We start from the raw sequence: 19,777 nt of genomic DNA, 5'->3' as shown, positions 1-19,777 counted from the left end.
CAGAGCAAGGTGGCTATATTCCCCATTGATATGCATATATTCACCACACTACTAGTAGGAGTCTATGGTGGCTTGCAATACTCACCTCATTCATCCAGAGAGCGTTCTGAGCTGTGCAATCTAACTCTTAATAAACTAAGGGAATATTCATCTATATAGGAGACATAAGTATGCAGATTTCATTGTAATATTCAGTCCACTATACATTTAATATTCGCCACACTCCATATATTTATATGTAAACAAAAAAAGCGAGAACGTAATGGGGTTTTGTGTTCATCTCTTTCATCATATCCAGTTGTAATCTCTGTTTATTTAGCTCGTCATGCACATGTGCTTATATATATGTATGTATATAGGTACATAAACATACACAGCATTCATATATATAACAAAATCAATAAATACTGTTCATAAGAAAATTTGAATTTAAAAGTAAAAACAAATCTTATGCTGGTATAGTGAGGTCTCAGCCTATAGTCGACTATCCACAAGTGGTCCAGGTGTAGCCAAGGCATTGCGACGCTCCTGTATAGCAAAGGTCAACTTGCGAAAGGGTCCCAGTGGCAAGCCAAGCGATTTCAGGTCCGCCTCCGTCAGCAGCATAAGTGTCTCCAGATCAATTTCCTGTTTCTGAAAACTGAAATACACAAATTAAATACAATAAACTGAGTATTTACGATATGTATACGCACACAGGCAAATATTCCTCTAGTGCCCACACAGATAGAAAGCGCTGCAGTGCACTGGCCGACGCCTGTTCCTCATCCTCATCATCGCTGTAGACATCATCGCCGGCGCCCTCGGAATCGGAATCATCGGATAGATTCAGATACAAACGCGCTTTGGTGTTATTTTTGTTGTTGTTGCTGCTGCTTGCATTTCGCATGGTTGAGCTGGAGACGCTATCGATGCCATCCGATTGCAGTTGCAGTTGACTCAGCGCCGCCGTCACTGACCGACGAAAGGCAATGCTGCCCAGCATGGTGGGTCGGTCGAAAAGGCCAACAGGTCGCTGCAGCACCTGCAGCTCCTCGTTCAACTCCTGCGATAGCTGTGCATCGCCTAGTATATCTGGCTGTGAGAAGCTGCGCGATAGCGCCGTACTATAGCCCAGACGTCCTACCTCGTCGTCATCCAGCTCAAAGACATCCGCAATCTTGCCACGCTTGCCATCTTGTTCATCCGTGGAGCTAAATGTGCCCACATACAGCACCTCCGAGTCCCTTTGTAGCCCTGTTAGCGACGTTATTGTACGTTTGCCATCCGGCTCCAGCTCGCGCACCTTGAATCCTCCATCATTCGCCGCAGCATGTGGGCAGGATTTGGAGTGCTGTGACTTTCCCTGCTGCTGCTGCAGCTGCTGCTGTTGTTGTGGCTTCTTTTGCACTGTGCCCATGCGACTGGCTATGGTTGACCCGCCGCTGCTGCTGCTGCTACTGCCCACCAGATCGCTGAATTTGGTAGCGGATGTGCGTGCTGTAGCTGCTGCCTGCTCCCTGGGCGTCTTGTTCAGATTGCCCTGGCTGGACCAAATCTTTTGCTTCAGCGTGGACAGCATGTTGCTCGACTTGCTGCTGCTGCTGCTAACCAATGTCTGAGCATTGCTTGGCTTGAGATCGCAGTACTCGTGCTTCTGCTGCTGTTGTTGCTGGCGCTTCATATATTCCTTTACACGTTTCTCGCACTCCTTTTCAGCTATTTCCTTGAGAGCTTTTGCCTTTTTTCTGTCAATTATATAGTTTAATTAATTAATAAAGTACAAGTTTTAAAATTGATTTAAATATTTGAAATGCGCAACACAGTCTTTGTTATCGATATCAGGCATTGCTATTAAAAGTTTTGCTCAAATTGGCAAACCATTTGCCCTTTAGCAGTCCTTGTTTGCTATCGATTATTTTCAAGTGTAACAATCGGTACTCTACAAACAAGCTGGGCTTATGGTTGCTAGCTGTCCTTGCTTGCCATCGATAACAATTATTGCGATTAATTGCTTGCATAAAATTCGAAATTTTAGCACACTCTAATTATTCAAGTTCATGTTCGCGCCTTACTTTTCATTCGCCTCAAAACTGGCCGCAGCTGCGTCTAAATAACGCAAAATGTCGTCGCGATTATTTATGGCTGCCAGATCCTTGGCACTGTGTCTGTCAATATCCAGTGCATATATATTAACACCGAATTTATACAGAAAATCAACGCAATGCAAATGTCCCTTAGCTGCAGCCAAATGAAGCGCTGTATTCCCAAATTGATCGCACTTATCCGGATCGCCGCTGCAGAAGAATTACTTTACAATATGGCCGGAGTATTTGCTTTCATAATTATTTATTATTTACCCCCTGCCGCATAGTAAGCGCAGCGCATCTAAGCGACCCTCAAATGCTGCCCACATGACGGGTGTCATTGAATCATCGTCCTTGGCATTGGCATCCTTACGCGTTGCCTCCTTCAGCACATCAAGCAGCCCGTCTTTGGCAGCTCTATTCGAAAGCAGAGAACAATTAATGATGCTTGTAGCGCAGATAAGATACGCACGATGTTACGAGGTAGCATTATTAATTGCATGTTCTTTACTCACTTGTGAAAACGATCTGAAGTCATTTTTCCACTTCTTATCTATAGTTGTGTATTTCCATAGACTGCGAACCTGTTTGAATAAAAACTAAATTATATTCGATCTCAGTAGGCCGATCTCGAAATTTTTGCCAGCTAAGGAAGAATACATTAATACTTATTCAGATGCAATACAACTCTAAGTAGAAACACACATATATATATATCTATTTATACTTATAAAATAAAAATTATAAATTCAATATCCTTCAGAATGACTAAAGTGAACAGCAAGGAACGCAATAAGAGTGCAAATAAGATAAAATTGAAGGAGACGAATAAGGACTTCGTTAAGCGTAATAAGCAAGTGCAAATCAAATTAAAAGCCAAACCGTGGCTAGAAATGGAGGAAGAGCTCAATTGGGTAGAGGTCAAGAATTTCAAGAAGGAAAAAATGTCGCCCCCTTTGATCGTCAACAAGTTGGATTAGACTCAGTCGAATTTAAGCACGAGCCAGAAGGCATCATTGGCGCCAACAAGTTGAATTACGTTAAATTATATACAAGCTTTATTTTATGTTGTCCAAAAAACAAAATAACACTAACAATGGACAGGACACAATTTCGATTAATTTATATTTTCAAATAATGAATAAAATATTGAATAATTGGCGATTAAATTGGGTTTTGTTGGTGAATGCATTCATACGTGAGCTTAGTGTAATGGTAAACAAAAAGCCAGATGAATTTTAGGTCCAAACTTCTTAGAATAGTCTCGCATAATGATTGCTTTTTGTGTAAAATCATAAGGATTTGACATGAATGATAACTATTCAAGTTCCATGCATATAAATTCTGTTAGTAAATTCAAAATAATTCCTAGCATTTATCAACACTAGCTAAATGAATAACTCGGCGAATCAAATTGTAATGTCAATGTAAAAAGTTGGGAAAACAGAGTAAGCCTGTTGAAAATATTTCATGTCATATTCAATTCGTTTGAATGATTACACGCACAAAAAAATTACAATCTAATACTTTTACTATCTATATAAATATATTTTGTACAAACAATCCAAATACAAATCTGCAGAAATGGATCAACCGCTAATACAATGCTTGGACCAACTTGACTTGAACTTCAACTCGACTGACGACTTGGCTAACGTGAAAATGAAATGTTTAGCCATTGAGAAGAACCCGTTCTATAAACCATACGATTCCACCGATCTCTATCTATGGAAAAACGAAACTAATTTGAGCCAGCTCAAACTGAAGACATTGAAAAAGAAGAATATCTTAAGGAAACCTATTTTGCAACGTTTACAAACCCAATCACAGCCCCTTGGCAAGGATTGGCTGCAACAATGCAAATTGGATATGGAAAGTGAAGTCACTTGGGTAAACTTTCTAGATATCAAAAATAATGCAGACAAGAAACGAACATATAGCATGAGCGAGTTACAGATTGAGTGCGAAAAGATCCTACATAATGTTGGTGATTTTGACGATATTTACATACCAATAATGTCTGAAATGGCAAAAACCATGTATAGTTAAGATGTTGAAAGTACTTTAGAGTTCATTAGTTTCTTATTTATTTAATATTCAGTTAAGCCTACGTATGTACGTAAAAAACCCCTCTCTTATATGTTTAAAAGAAATCGACCTCAAACGCTAAATTCTTGTCAGATCTATTCACACGTTGTTAAAAAAAAATTGTATGACACTTTCAGTGAAGTGAAAAGGAAAAGCTCGAGCTCACGTTCCGGTTGGAGTTCACACACACACACACACACACACACGAACAGAAATGCACATATACGATGATCATGCTGTACATTCAGGTGGCCAAAAGAAATTACTTGCATATGAATGTATGTGTGTAGTACACACACATATCCAATAACAAGTTCACTCAACCTTATTTCTTGGCTACGAAATGCCCAAAATAATAAAACGAACCACGAAAGCACTCGACCATTAAGTGTATACAAACAAAAAATGTCGTTTGTATTTAGTTTTTTTTTTGGCAAAGTTCACACACGATTTTCCAACAGCTTGACACTTTGTTGTTGTTGTTGTTGAAACAACAAGAGCCGTGGCTTTTCTTTTGCGATCAGCGGAATGGGCAAGCGTTTACCGTCGAGTGTTGTTTGGCAACTGAAACTCTAATTGGAATTGAAACCGGGAGCGACAATTGCCATAGAGAGTGCGCCACACAGTGCGGAGCTGCCAGACCTCATGCCGAATCAAAGCTTAGAATTTTCAAAATTATACTGCTCGAAAGCACTTACAATTAACTTAAGTTTTACATGTGCTGCATTTGGTTAATAAAAAATATATAAAATATAAGCAAATATCTAAAAACGTTGAAATTTGTAATCAAATCATGGTTTAATTTACCCATCGATTGCAGCTAAAATTCGTGTGCTGAGATACACCTGCAGCCCTGGTGCCATGTTCCATGTTATCGATACGTCGTGCGATAGTTATTTTAGGGCCAGCAATTTTGCAGAAAAAACGTAGCCTCGTGAGACACACACAAAACATAAATATAAATAAAAAACTTATCAAAAACTATAAATAAATATGAATATGGATTACTATGTGTAATGTGGTGCAATAGAACATACATGTAAAATGTGAAATACACTGTGGCTGACGAATTCACGCACATTTGTGGTGGTTTGCTGACTACTACACTTGCATATGTATATGTGTATGTATACACCCATACATAAATACATACACACATATGAGTTTGCGTAGGAGGCATCAAAATAACAACAGCATCAGTAGTAGCAGCAGTAGAAACAGCAACAAGGAACTCTTTAGCATATGCTCGATGCATCAATGGTGCATTAGCGTTTCCCGCGTGCACAAGCTCGTCAACGTTCCATGGAAATTCCAGTGCCAATGTCAACAGTCAATGTCAAGGCGAGCTAACGCTAACTAAGTAATTAATATCAACACAAACACACACATACACACTCTGAAAGCCATAGCCCATAGTAGCCAAGTTAAAATATAGACAAGTGTCAACACGCATACACACAAACAATTACACTTACATACACACACAAAACAAATTAAATCAAAAGCAAAAGAGCAACTCATAGAATATTGTTAAGTCCAATCGGCCCGTTGAAGAAGCGTGCATCGCACTATGGGCAATTGCCTGAAATGCTTCCAGTCGTCGTCGTCTTCGTCCGCCGCACCAACGTTGCCAACAAGCCAATCATTACCAAACGCATTGCAAAATCTAAACGCCAACAACAGCTGCCAAGCGGCCACCAGCATTGGCAACTGCTACGACATCGTTCAATCTAATGCAAACGACAGGCCACGAGGTAAGAGATTTCTGACTGAAATATATTTGTTACGCCTGATTATTTATTTATTTATTTTTGTTTTCACAGAAACTGATGAATTGCTCTCTAATCGAACTCCACTCAAGCCAGCAAACAATTGTGATACTAAACGTAATAGTTTTAAGTCCTTAGGCTTGCTTAATGGCAGTGCGCCAACCATGAGCGACATAATAACAACTGGCAAGTGAAACATTAGAGAAACAATATATAAAATGAGGTTATAAAAATATTTATTGTCATTACAGCAGTCAAAGAGTCCATGGAGGTGTCACCTCAAGCGCTAAATAAACTCTTTGAGATCTACAGAGATCCCGATGAAGAAGATATGATACTCACGGATGGCATTGAACGTTTATGCCTTGATCTAAATTATCAGCCGGATGAGTTTGCAATACTTGTGCTTGCCTGGTGCTTGGATGCCTCACAGATGTGCCGATTCACCAGAACGGAGTTCATCGATGGCCTCCATAAGATGCGTGCAGACTCAATTGAAAGCATACGTTTAAGACTTGAGCATACAATTGAGATGCTTAAAGTTGATTCGGAAATGTTTAAGCAGCTCTATCGTTTTACCTTTCGGTAGGTCAATAAGCTATAAAAGGTATTTTATATTTATGTGTATTTGTTTTGCAGTTTCGGCTTGGAGCCAGATCAGCGCGTTTTATCGCTTGACATGGCAATCGATTTGTGGAAACTTGTGTTCACTGTACAAACACCTGATCTCTTTTCAAACTGGGTTAACTTCCTCGATAAGCATCCGAACATACGACGCATACCCAAGGATACATGGAACATGTACCTCAATTTTACTGAACAATGTGATATAGACAATTACGATGATACCGAAGCGTGGCCAAGTCTCTTCGATGACTTTGTCGAATATGAAAAGAATCGTGCTCTGGAAATGGCCACCGTCCACGATGATGACAACAACAATGATGATCCATTGCAATGCCATGTCAAAGCCGGTGGAGATATGCGTCATGTGTCATAGTTTAAGTGTGTCAGACAGTAGCCCAACACACAGCCACACACCCAGAACACCCACACTCAGAACCGATTTGAAGGGCCAAGCGACGTTCAATAGAAATTTAAATCTGTACAATTTTAAAGACGATATTTATTTACGCGCTCTCTCTCACACACACTCCCTGTCTCGTATCGATATCTTTTGATTTCTGTTTTGTTTTTGTTTACTTGCAAGTTGCAACACCTTTGTAGTCGGTCATAGATCAAAACGATGCGGTGCTGGCGCTGCTTGGATGATTCACAACCAACTCGAACAACAAAAGAGAAAACTGCACTCATAGCCAGACAGTCAGACAACAGCCAGCTAGCTGATAATTTAAACTGCAAACAATTTAACACTTAAAAGGAAAGAATGAAAAGGGCAATGGACGCATTTGTTTATAAATTTTAAAGACTTATCAACAAGAATTTCGAAAAAGCTCAATCATACGAAACCACATGTGTATATAGTATATGTACTAAATGACTTGATTCAACTAGAAGAGCAAACACCTTTTCAATGTGTGCAAAATCGTATATATATATACATATATATAAATTATAGCAATTAACTGATGTATTATTTAAAAGAAACAAACAAACAAAAGCAAAATATTAAAAGATTGCATCATTTTATGGCACTTAACTATTTAATTGCATTACAATTACATACTTAGCTCTAAGTAGTGGATGTGAATTAAATAAAAATAAACTAATACAAATTCATACAAATCTTTAAACTTCAAATAATATTTGTGTCATATGTGCCAAGCTTTTATTTTAAGTTGTAAAACGAACGTGCAAATTGCAGAAAATCGATAATTTACATAATTAAGCTCTATTCATTTCAATTGAATTAAATATATTTATTTGTTAAATTTATTTAATTATTCATAGGAGCGTTTTTTTACTATCGATAGAGCAATCGATATTTGTTGTGCCTACGCGCCTATCGATTTTACCAGTGATGTGTTGACTATTGTGCACAAACATATGCACATAAATACATATGTACGTGCGTACTTATTGCATATTGATAAAAAATTGTAAAAATCCACTGGCTATTTACTTTATAGCCCCGATGAGTAAGTAGCTGTGTGAAAGAAATACATAAGCTAAGTGGCGCTTCAACTGCGTCAAAATATTACGCGCATTCTATGCGGATTGATTCACGATTTGACATTGAAAACAGAAATTGCGATGAAGAGTTGGTCATAGAGAGGAGCAAAGGGCAAGGTAACGTTCGATCGAAAGGACATACACGCGCGCACAGACACACACAAACACACCAATAGGAAGATGCCCTGCGAAAGCTGTGGCATTGAATTCACGGTATTTCGCCGTAAACGCAGCTGTTTCGACTGCAGGTAAGTCGAAAATTGATATTGAATAGCTTTATTTGGCTCTATCATCCCATTAAAATGCTTTATTGCAGGCGCTATTATTGCAGCAATTGCCTGACTGGGACGACAGCGGCGACGACGTTGACATCGACGTCGCGTCGCTGCCAGCGCTGTGCAATATTCGCTCAACGTCCTTTGCTGCGCACGGATTTGCTAAAGCTAAAGCCGAAGGATTTAATATTCTATTTGCAATCCAAACATATTTCCACTGAAGGCTGTCTGGGTGAGTGTTTGCCGCTGCGATCATATATATCTATAGACAATCTAATTGGTTTTTGTCTTTTGGACTGTTCAGAGAAGGAAGAGCTGGTTGGTCTGGTGTTGACGCATGTCGCTCAGTCGGATCGGGAGAGAGGCTGTCCGCCTAATCAGAACCAGAGTCCGGGCCGCGGCCAAGCCAATCCCATGGACAGTCTGAAGCAAACGTGCCAAAACTTTTTCACCAATCTAAGTGACAATATCAGTGATTCCTTAGCGTCCTTTGACACAAAATCAAGTTCCAAATCTACGTCAAACAGTCGCCAGGCATCCAATGATAATGGAGCAACAACTCCACCCACACACATCTTTGAGCAGCCGCGCGTGTCCACGAGAGAAATTCCAACGTATGCCAGTGCTGGTGGTGTCCAGCGGACGCCTACGCGGACGCCTAGTATACCGCGAACCAACTCCACAGAGGTAGCGCATGTGCATGTCAGTCCATCCACATCCTCTACGCAGACAACAACATCGCCCACGGCCACGCAGGAGCGCAGAACTTTGGCCACAGAGGCGGCCCGACTGCTGCAACAGGCTGAGCCTGATAACTCGGAGTGTGATTGCTCGGATGATGAGATCATAACCACGTTCAGTGAACGCACATCGCTTAAGAATAGCGAGAACAGCGCTGGCCCGGCCAGCAGGCCAACATTGGAGATCAGCTCCGCGGCTCAAACACCGACCACAACAACAGTAGCAACAGCAACCACGGCTACGGCAACAACAACAGCCACAACAAGCACCAGCCCGGGCTACTCCAAGCAGGGCTCACTCAGCTCTAAAGTGGATGCCTGCGGTGCAGACGCCTCATCACAATCTAGCTTCGAGGAGCTCGGTGCCATTGGCGGCATCTCCGATGAGAGCAAGGCTACGACCGACACGAACAGCAGCAACTTGGATCAGTGGCAAATACTTGACCAAACAAGTAGCAGTCAACCACCACAGCAGCGGCTGCTGCAGGACCAGCGGCAACAGCAGCAGGAGATTGATGCAGTCAATGATGATGAAATTCTGCAGGTGACGCTGCAAACAGAGTCGCAGCCGCAGCCGCCACAGCGTGTTAAGAAGGTAACACGACGACGCTCCGAGGGTTATCTGAATCGTCGCCATCAATCCAGCGATGATGACGACGAATCACCGGTGGCTCCTCTCCACGGCTTGGCACTGAGCACGCTAAGCGAACAGCCGGAGCCGTCGCTAACTGGGGTAGCATCCAATAGCTGTCAGCGTTGCGGCAAAAATAAAACGAACATCAGGCGACATGTGGAAAAAATGCGCCGGCACTTGGAGAATTCCCAAATGTCCGAGGCGGACATTAAGCGTGAACTGCAAGAGTTTCTCAGCTACCTGGAGCAGCGTACCAAGTCTCTAGAGTGCTCCGATGCGGACAGTCACGCTGTTTCACCGCTGAGCAGCGTCGAGGCTGGTGCGTCAGGTGTTGCGCATCCAATGCCTATAACACCTACGATTGAGTTTTCGCCCACGCAGGATGATCACGAGACGCACTGGGAAGATGATGAGGGCATCCATGTGTATGCCTCCCCCTTGGGCTTTGAGCCGCCCAACAGCATGGATTCGCGCTTCGTGAACTTGGAAGAGTTTGAGGATAGGTGAGTAGAGGATGAAGTAAACGAGAGTCAGATAATAAAAATACCAATGACTTTACAGAAAAGACTTGGAGAACTTGACTGTGAAACAGTTAAAGGAGGTTCTAATGCTGCATCGCGTCGACTACAAAGGCTGCTGTGAGAAACAGGAGCTGCTCGATCGCGTGTGTCGACTATGGAAGACGATGCGAACAGCGCCAGGTAAGTCGAAAATTTCTACCAAATATACATTCAAGATGTATTAAATATATCCATATATATATAATCATATATATAGCTGTTGAAAAGCTAGCCACAGACGAGCTGTGCAAGATCTGCATGGACGCACCCATTGAGTGCGTTTTTCTGGAATGCGGCCACATGGCAACCTGCACCAATTGCGGCAAGGTGTTAAACGAGTGCCCGATTTGTCGACAATATATTGTACGAGTTGTAAGATTCTTTAGGGCGTAATATTCTAAATTTTACAGCCGATACATAGCTTTGCATATTATAGTTCTTCTTAATTTGTACTATATATATGCATATATATATGTATATAAACAGTCGGTTAGGGCCAAGTGATTTGTAGCTCTGTACATATTGAGAGTATGTAAAAGGTAACATTAAAGCACTGGATGTGCTTTATCTGTAAAGTTATTCCATGGGTCTTGTATGCTCAATTACTGCAGTTTAATGAGAAACTTTGAGAAACAAATTCGTTCCGTTATATATATATAAGATGATAGCTCTGGCAATATTAATGATTGTATTCCATTCTACTTGTTTGCTGCAAGCTAAGAAATACAACTTGAAAAGTGTGTATTCATTTGAAATTGTGAAATACCTGACATTTGTTTTGTTTGTCCCTTGCTATTTATTTAACCATTTCCCTTCCCCAAGTTGTTTCTATATGTAGTAGACTTAGCTAAGATAACATTCCTATAATAAATGTAAATGGAGGAATCTATATTTAAAAACTGTTGTAACAAAAAACTCTTCTAGTTTTCGCATTTACATTATATAATAAAGAGTCAACACATATTTCATTAAAACCAGCTTGGCGTTTGAAATTGGCGCGTGCGATACATAGAAAGAAATCCATCGCCTATCGATTAGTTTATGTGCTGTAGCTTGACGCTTTTGCAGCACTGTTTGGGTTTTGTACTTGGCTAAATTTTTGAAAGGCGAAAGCTCAACGGATATAAATATAAGAAATGCGTGTTTTTTGTCTGCTCTGCTGAAAATTATATAACATTTGATTAGTTTGTGATTCAATTGAAAACAGTCTTTATTGTAAACTAAATAATAGTGCTTATATTAATGACAAGGGCTAGTTCTATAATAGCCTGATGACTAGAGTTAAGTGGAAGGATTAAATTACATCAGCTCCTTTAACTTCTGTGCACGCGCAAATCGAGCGGCGTTGGTGTATCCATATCCATGGTGATGTCTTCACTGTGTAGATAACGATAATTGTGCTGCCAGTATGATGTGGCAGAGGAGGAGGAGGAGGAGTTGGCATATTCGCTATGGTGTTTGGCTTGCAGCGAATAATCGCTTGCCACGTTGTCACGCTCAGCCAAATCCAGATAGTAGTTGGCTGTGGACTCAGCTACAGGTGCAACAGGTGCTTTCAGGCAGGTGTAGGATGACTCGTTGGCCTCCAGCATACAGGTGGCCGTCTGGCTGGCAATCAGCTGAATGCTGTGCTTGAACGTCTTCACATGCTTGCGCAGCGACGATGGATCCGTGTAGCGTTTCTGACAGCCCTGCACCTTGCACATATACGGCTTTTCCATGGAGTGCGTGCGCGTGTGCTTGAACCGATCCGAGGAATTCGAATAGGCCTTCAGGCAGCCCTCAAAGTGGCACTTGTAGGGCTTCTCGCCCGAGTGCGAACGGATGTGTATTTTCAGGTTCTCGGCACGCGAAAAGGACTTCTCGCACAGATGGCAACGGTGCGGCTTCTCCTTGGTGTGGGTGCGCACATGGACCAGCATCTTGTAGCGCGCATTGAAGCCCCGATCGCTGCGCTGGCAGCCGCTCCAGCGACAATAGTAGAGGCCGTCGTGCAGCGAGGCGATGGCGTGACGTAATGTGACGTGTTGTGCGAGTGCCTCCAGGGACTCGAAAACTCTGCAAGAACAAAGGCGAAAGGCTAGTGTTAAAGCATATGTCTACAATAATATCTATGAAATATAATGAAGTAAATATTTAAGCATAAAAATAGTATTTTTATGGATTTTTAAGCGATTATCAAGTGATTTTTTTTTCTCTCTAAACAAATTGAAGTTTACGCATTATTATGAGCTCGACTGTAAGCTTACCTTGAGCAATCGTGCCAATTGCATATGAAGTCGCAGTCGCTGCAGCTGCTGCTGCCGCTTTGATCGCTGCAGGACGTGTGTGTGGGTGAGCCAGAACCAGAGCCAGAGCCGGAGCCGGAAGTGGGGCACTTCATGATGACGGACTGTGTGCGTGAAGCTGGAGCAGAAGCGGTCCCGGAAACGGAAACGGCGTCAGCAGTCGGTGCAGCTCTTGGCGGTGTTATGGGCGGCGTTGGGAATCTGACGTATTGCATTTGCGGCAATTGCTGTTCACTTAGCCAACTGCCGGCCACCGGCTGTATTATGTACGGCGGCGTATTGTACGGCGTATAGACAACACTCGAGGGTGGCTCGTAGTATGCGCTATTGGAGAAGATGGGTTTTTGTACTAGGATATCCATTGCGTGTGTGTGTGTGTGTGTGTTAGTTGGGTCTGAAATCTTTCTTCTTTTGATTTAATATTTTGATTTTTTGTTTTATTGTCTCTATTGCTGCGTAGTGTTCGCTAGAGCGATTGTTAAACGAATGAGCCGCTCGCCTGCAGACATTCGTGTATTATTTGAAAACGATAAGGAGCCAGAGCGAGAGAGGGCGAAAAGATAGAGCGCGTGAGCGAGGGAGAGGGAAACAATCGGCGCTTATCAGGCAGCCCCCAAAGCGAAGGCTGTGCACGCAGACAGGCCAGCGGGAGACGGGGAGCCGAACAATCGAGCAGTTAAGCACCGTCGGACATCCGAACCTAGCCAAAAAAAAAAAAAAAGAAAATAACGAACGAGAAGAAACCAAAACTATGGGCCAAGTTAGTTGCGTGTGCGTAGAAACATGCAGCAGCAAAGTGTTAAACATGCCAGAGATAGCAAACAGGTGAGGTGGTGAGGAGGCGAGTGGAGTGGAGCGTAGTCAGCTTCATCTGGCGCACATGTAATGTACGTGAGTGGCGCACCGTTTTGGCCACTGTACGCCGAAGGGGGGTGGGCGGGCGCGTGACTAGCGCCTTATCAGCGAGACGCACAAGTGGAAAATCGGTCTAGCCGTCGACAAGTTGGCATGTGTGTGGGCAATGATCAACAGCAGCAGCAGCAGCAGCAACCGCGGCAACAACAGCAACAAAAGTCAACAGCTCTCTGCGGGGGTAGCAGCTGCGATAGGAAATTGCACTTCGTACTTTCTCGCCCTCTCTGTCGCTCTCTCTTCTTACCTCGCTCGGTCGAGTCGCACAAGCGCCTCAGCTGAAATTCCCCCACAGCTGTTGACTGTGCTACGGTGCAGATAAAGACGTTTCATGCTCTCGTTATCGATCCGAGCCGACTTTTTTTGTTGCGGTTCGGGCCAAGTCAACAATGTACAAACAATGCCAGCCGTATCTGCGACGATGACGCTCACTCAGTCTATAGTTGTTGTTGTTGTTCTTGTTGTTGTTGTTGTTTTCCTTTTGGAACAGTCGAGGCATTCGCCAATGCCCAGCCATCTTATCAATGGGCAGACTGTTGCGTCTCTAGCGTCTTCCACGGCTGTGGACGGGGTGTGCGCGGTGCTTGCCGCCGTCAGCTCTGCTGGGTGGTTAACTCTTATCAGTTGGCAAAACAGTCTGGTTACCCATTTGATAGGAAGTGAATCACATATGCTGCGCTTCAGCCAGCCCAGCTAGCTACTCCGATCGCGGGGGCCTTACATAAATAAGCACTCGGAAATGGTATGACATCAGTGTCTACGATTAGCCCAGGGCGCCTGATACTACGCCAACCCCCCGCGTCTCACTGCACCCCACTCGCCTAGCCAACACTATCTGACCCCACCTAGTGTTCAATGTCAGTGGATTGCAACAGGTGCATCCAAAGTTTGTAATCGAAGTGCGCAAAAAGAAAACGAAAAGACAAAGTCATGATTTATTTTTAGATTAACTTACAGATATGAAATCGGGGAATCGCCCTCTGGACTGTCATTAGAACAGGCGCGAAGTACAGTTGCGACATTCTTTCTTGCCTTTCCGTCTACGCATCGTAATTAAAGCTCGATAAAATTGTTGGGTTGAAGTACAAGTTTTTGATACGGCTAACTGTGTTATTTATCAGGTGCTGTCGAAGGGATTTACAAAACCAATTCATAAATTCTTAGCTATAGTATAGATATTTGTTGACTGAGAGCCAATAAAAGCTGCGGCTTTTGGTATATTTCCTGTTACGGTTGGTATAAATATATAATGTGAATGGGCTCCTATCTTAACTCCAAATTAATGCCCATATATAATGACTAGGATTTAGTATAGCTGTCACGTTTCGCTATTATACTAGGTATTTTTTTTTTATAAATAAAAGGTCAAGGTCTAACAGTCAGTTTTAATGAGGTTAGGTGACTGTTATACGTAAACTGCGCGAATTTAGTATAACAAGCTAGTTAAGAATGTGTACTACACAAGTAAGAGGATATCAGAAAGGTTATAGTATACCTGTCAGATTATAGTACCATAGCTCTGCTCATATATAACAAACAGATTATGGAACAGGCTACCCTATAAGCTCTATAAACAGCCTGTTATATATGAGCAAAGTTCTGGTATGACAGCTACACTCAAGAATATCAGTAAGATCGTGGTATAACAGAGGGATTGTTGCATATAAGACATACCGTGGATATATAACCGTATAACAGAGTTTAGATTATAGCATAACAGCTCGAATTTAGTATATCTATCTGAAGCTCTATTCTTATTATCATTATTATGAATATTCCCCTATAGATGCTTAGCTAATATAAAATATTTATAAAAATATTCAAATAAAAATACAATATAAAAACTTCGATACCCCTGACCCCAATTTATTGCACAACATGTGTATTATTCCATCATATAAACAACGAAATTATATGTATATAATAGAAATATATATATATATATGTATGTATACACATATGTACATATATTTATGGATCTATACTAAAAATCTGGATTTCTGGTTCCCCTGAAAGCTACAAACTGAACTTTGTATGGCGCGAGCTGTGCTTCGCAGTTGATAAGCGGCCACACAATTGAGCTCAACTATTGTCCGGCAACAGCTGAAGATGGAGAAGAAGAAGCAGATGAAGAAGATGCTAAAGAAACAGCATCCCTGAGACAGATAAGCGTCGGAGAAACCTCGCGTTCATAGAGGTGAACGCGTGCGGCGCACAACATTTTTCCGTAGTAAAAATTCCAAATAAACCAAGTGCAAATGGTTCAAGCGGGTGTGCGTGACTAGAAGATATCCTGGGTAATGGATAAGTTTCAGAGTTCAGTTAAACTCCATGTGGACCAGAAGGAGTCCAAAAAGTGATTAAGGTCTACTTGAGGCCTATCTATGTCTATGCTGACTCAAGCTCTTAGAGCGTAAGAACTAACGGATGTTTGATAAAGATATTGATCGATTGGAGGGCTATATAAAATAGATATCGAATACAGTTAAACTTCTTTGTATTGTCCAAGTTCAAATCAACTCTGTGATCCTAATCTAAAAATGACTCATAAGGCCGTCTGCCACGCCTGCTTCTGCCTGTAGCATACGTCTTTTACATGAAGCACATGCCGCCCATTGTCCACTATCAATCGTCTATAGGGTATGAGCGCAAATAAATGAAAACAAACCCCAGCAAGTGCGCCGCAATGTAGCAGAATAGACTGAAACTGGATCGTTCCAGTTTCACTGGTCGCACTGTCATATAATGATGTTCAATATTTCTATCAAATTATAACAACATATACTTGAGCTGATAACCAGCCCAGGGGTCTAACTGACTGACTGGGTCTGGCCGGCTGGCTGATTGGGTTTGTGCGGAGGTGCCAAACTGGAATGCGATAAGCCGGAACGAGTCGTGCATATTGGGGCCGTACGTACGCTTAAACCCAGACTCGTATTACTCTCTAGATTGTTTATCAAAAGCCCAGCCTCTCATTTTCGCTACACAATATACATATATACCATATATGTATATAAATGTATAAGGTGTATTACCTCAACTATCTATCTAGTATCTATGTATAGTTTATATAAGTCCAGAGAGTGAATGCTAGAGCAACACAAGTTATTATCCACAACTTTAATATAAGCACAACTTCATCAAATGTTATTAGAAATATATTATGTAGGTTATACGAGGGTAGTCTAAACGAATTGCAATCGTAACATTTTTATATGTACGATAGATGGCAATATTTATACATATAAAAACTTAAATTTGTATTGTTTTTTATTAATTTAATTTAATTGCTTAACATATATTTTTGCTAGCATTTTTTCGAACATATTTTTAAGTTTTTATTTTAAGTTAAAATTACAAATTTCTCAAAGTACCCTCGCTTTTAGGCAGTCATTCAATGTCTACGAAAAAAAAGGCGCGTCACGCAAATTTAGATAAAAGAAGTTAAAAGTAAATAATCACAATTCATATCTTAAAGTGAATAGATTCATGAATCGTACAAGCCACCCTCGCCCATAGGCAGACGTCCAAAGTCTGGCCAAAAATATAAAACGCATCAAAATCAAATATCGAATACCTTTTGCATGCAATTGGGGCATGAAACTAGGCTCCATTGTTTCGCGCTGTCTGGTCCCAAAATGTTATCTCAATAGCAGACAGTTTTGATATGCAAAAAATATATATATAGCCTAGAGCACTGCAGTTGGGCATAACAGACTGCCGCATACTCGTTCGCAGCTCCGTAGAGTCTTTATAAATTCAATTTGTGGAGCTATTCAGTAAAGGCCCATATTGTGCTTATAAACTTACGAAGAGCTGTACTTAATGCCAATATACTCTCCCTACATTGCCTGAGCGGGCATATAAAAAACAAACCGCCAAATGAAAATGAAAATGGAATATCATGCAAAAACTTTCATGGGAGCCGCCAGAAGTAGTAGTAGTAGCTGGAATAGTAGACCCAATGGCTATATCAACATGTGCTATATTTATTAACTGATTTTATTGTGGTTGTTGTTGTTGTTGTTCTTGTGGCTGATACTGCTGACAATATCTCGTCTAGACTGCCTATTATTAGAGTCGAAAAAAAAAAATATTTATGAAATTCATTGTTATAAAATATGAAGCAAAAAGTTTCCACACGCAAAGATTGGCTACCAAAAAAAAAAAAAGAAAGAAAAAGCTAGAAGTCTAGAATGATAGATTAGTAGGGCTATAGCTGAATAAAAATGATATTAACTGGGTTTTAAAATAACCGTAAGTAGCAAGGCTAGACTTTAAGCTTTACACCAGCTTAAGGCATTGCAATGCATTGCTATGTTAAAGAAACATTTTAGCTAGAATTTAAATTTAAAGCTAGATTTACCTCTGGTACTTCTCAATGGAGTAGATATAATAGGAAAAAAGTATTTATGAATTCCGACTCTTAGCTATATAACTGAAAGATAGCTAACTCTAATAAAGTTTAAGGTGATATAGATTTTGATATTTTAGCTATTTTAGTTAACCTTAGAAGTTAGCTTTACAGCAAATATGTTACATATACTCCAAATTATTAAACAATGATAAGCATTAACAATTCAACAATCATCAATTAATAGATAAATAGCACATATATATATTTACAACAACCAACAACAACAAATAAACCTGATGCAATCTCTTATTCCAATTACATTTCTGCCAAAAAAGTTCACAGCACGCGCAGCAAAAAAATTATATAAAAAAAAAATTAACTTATCAAGCTAATTTTTGTTTATTATTTTCGGAAGAGAGGTGCGGGGGGTCAGAGGTTTTCGTGATAAGCCACAGGAAGCACTCAATACACGTGCAGAGACATTTAAGGCCAATCACACCTGTACCACACACACACACACACGTTAGTCAACACTGCGCACAGCACTTACACGTAGTCCAGTAGCACAGTTTTTTTTTTCTTATAACAGTCTTATTTCAGTTAAATTTTAAACAATTCGTAGCTAATTGAGTTTTTTGCGCACGTTTGAACTTGTGATGCATATCGAACTGTCTTCGACATTGTCTGGAGCCGGCGACTCCGACTCCACAGCTCCCTGGGTGAGGTCCGTGGGGTCGCGGCGAACCAAAATAAACATTGAACCACACGGCGTGTGTGGATTGAAATATTGGTATATAAATAAGTGCAATACATTTGCCTGTTTTTTAATCATAATTATAAATACATATTGAGGTACATTGAGAAAAAAGCAGCAGTAGCAGCAACAGCTGCTGCGGCTGCGGCTGCCTCACACGAACATCTCCAGGTTCTTCTGCATATAGCTGACCAATGCCGCCTCGAACTGAGCGCGTGTAACGGCGTCCATTTGCAGATTGAAGCTCACATAGAATTGACGGCCGTAGCGCATGGCCAGCTTGTTGGCCAGCACCAGAGAATCGCTTTGCCCGCTCTCGCCGAGAAATGTCGTGGAGACGATTTGCTTGCTGGGCGGACGTGATGGCATCGCCATGGCAAACTCATCCACTCTCTCCGCGTCTGTAGTGCCCAGGAATATCAGTGTGCTGCCGTTCATCTTCAGCACACGCAATGTCACCTGCACAGAGCCCACAACGAGTTGAGCCATGTGCGAGCCAAAGGGCAGACTCGATGCCGTAGCCGAAGTTGCTGCTGCTGGTGCTTGTTGTTGTTGTTTCTTGGCAATATCGCCACAAGCATCCTGCGCAACAGCACAGCTATCCATGTCTATAGTTGGTTTGTTTTACTTAATACAAATTTAATATTTGCTACAACTTTAGAAATTTACAATGAAATGCAGTTTTTTGTTAGATCACAGTGTTGCTAAACAAACAAATGTTTTGCAGGGCTGCAAGCTCATTTGCAAAGCTTACTTACTGTGTTGAATAGCGCAGACATTTGCGCGCCAAAGCGAATCCAATTTAAATTTAGTAAATTTTATTCGCTTTCCCGCCTTTCAGCTGAGTTAAAACACATTTTTGTTCGCCGTTCGCAGTGTTGTTTCCATTTTATTAAGGCTCGTAATTTAAATGTAGGCGTTTTCTTTTTTGAGTTAAAATACATATTACGATTTCGATACAAGCTCCATGGATATAATGATGTGGAGCGGGTTTCAGCTTCGATTTATACTACTTAAGAGAATATATATTTATATTGAGAACTTTCTGTTTGCGATTAGCAAAGAAAATACGATAAGTTCATATTTAGAAAAAAAAGAGAACTTAGTGCATGTAAATCAGTTCAGGGTTAATTGTTAGAAATGAAATTCACTAATTAATTTATATACGATATATGAGTTTACGTGTTTCGATTTAAATATC

At 41.2% G+C, this 19,777-nt stretch overlaps 5 protein-coding genes and 1 pseudogene across 8 annotated transcripts; 3 read left to right on the top strand and 3 right to left on the bottom strand.

The window, feature by feature from the left end:
- Positions 1-268: 268 nt before the first annotated feature.
- Positions 269-4,872, bottom strand: Sans (SAM_USH1G_HARP domain-containing protein Sans). 4 transcript variants are annotated; one of them, XM_089261041.1, is made up of 6 exons: positions 4,450-4,872; positions 2,582-2,642; positions 2,340-2,483; positions 2,055-2,276; positions 696-1,727; positions 269-640 (listed from the first exon to the last, which is right to left on the bottom strand). In XM_089261041.1, exons 2-6 carry the CDS (start codon positions 2,602-2,604, stop codon positions 475-477), a joined length of 1,587 nt encoding a protein of 528 aa, XP_089117167.1. In that variant the 5' UTR covers positions 2,605-2,642; positions 4,450-4,872; the 3' UTR covers positions 269-474. The 4 variants fall into 4 exon arrangements, with proteins under 4 accessions (XP_089117167.1, XP_089117168.1, XP_017961189.1 ...); XM_089261042.1 differs by having other exon boundaries at positions 2,582-2,650; positions 4,521-4,872; XM_018105700.3 differs by having other exon boundaries at positions 2,582-2,650; positions 4,603-4,872.
- LOC149090957 (uncharacterized) lies at positions 3,534-4,451 on the top strand (annotated as a pseudogene).
- An 834-nt stretch (positions 4,873-5,706) lies between the features above and the next one.
- SCCRO3 (defective in cullin neddylation 1 domain containing SCCRO3) lies at positions 5,707-7,583 on the top strand. The gene is made up of 4 exons (XM_018106812.3): positions 5,707-5,908; positions 5,978-6,109; positions 6,175-6,508; positions 6,563-7,583. Exons 1-4 carry the CDS (start codon positions 5,725-5,727, stop codon positions 6,921-6,923), a joined length of 1,011 nt encoding a protein of 336 aa, XP_017962301.1. The 5' UTR covers positions 5,707-5,724; the 3' UTR covers positions 6,924-7,583.
- Positions 7,584-7,925: 342 nt separating this feature from the next.
- Positions 7,926-11,239, top strand: LOC108655001 (uncharacterized). The gene is made up of 5 exons (XM_018106648.3): positions 7,926-8,304; positions 8,373-8,563; positions 8,636-10,208; positions 10,267-10,406; positions 10,483-11,239. The coding sequence occupies exons 1-5, from the start codon at positions 8,237-8,239 to the stop codon at positions 10,656-10,658; spliced, it is 2,148 nt and encodes a 715-aa protein (XP_017962137.1). The 5' UTR covers positions 7,926-8,236; the 3' UTR covers positions 10,659-11,239.
- Positions 11,240-11,450: 211 nt separating this feature from the next.
- Positions 11,451-13,060, bottom strand: sug (sugarbabe). The gene is made up of 2 exons (XM_018106650.3): positions 12,515-13,060; positions 11,451-12,323 (listed from the first exon to the last, which is right to left on the bottom strand). Exons 1-2 carry the CDS (start codon positions 12,913-12,915, stop codon positions 11,579-11,581), a joined length of 1,146 nt encoding a protein of 381 aa, XP_017962139.1. The 5' UTR covers positions 12,916-13,060; the 3' UTR covers positions 11,451-11,578.
- A 5,557-nt stretch (positions 13,061-18,617) lies between these two features.
- On the bottom strand, positions 18,618-19,498 carry LOC108653496 (proteasome assembly chaperone 4). The gene has a single exon (XM_018104006.3). The coding sequence runs from the start codon at positions 19,180-19,182 to the stop codon at positions 18,730-18,732; it is 453 nt and encodes a 150-aa protein (XP_017959495.1). The 5' UTR covers positions 19,183-19,498; the 3' UTR covers positions 18,618-18,729.
- Positions 19,499-19,777: the final 279 nt, after the last annotated feature.

Source organism: Drosophila navojoa, chromosome 5 (assembly GCF_054131105.1).
Source record: "Drosophila navojoa isolate 15081-1374.11 chromosome 5, UAZ_NAV_1.0, whole genome shotgun sequence".
Classification (NCBI taxonomy): domain Eukaryota; kingdom Metazoa; phylum Arthropoda; class Insecta; order Diptera; family Drosophilidae; genus Drosophila; species Drosophila navojoa.
Note: the sequence above shows the minus strand (reverse complement) of the source record. Positions and strands in the feature narration are given on the sequence as shown.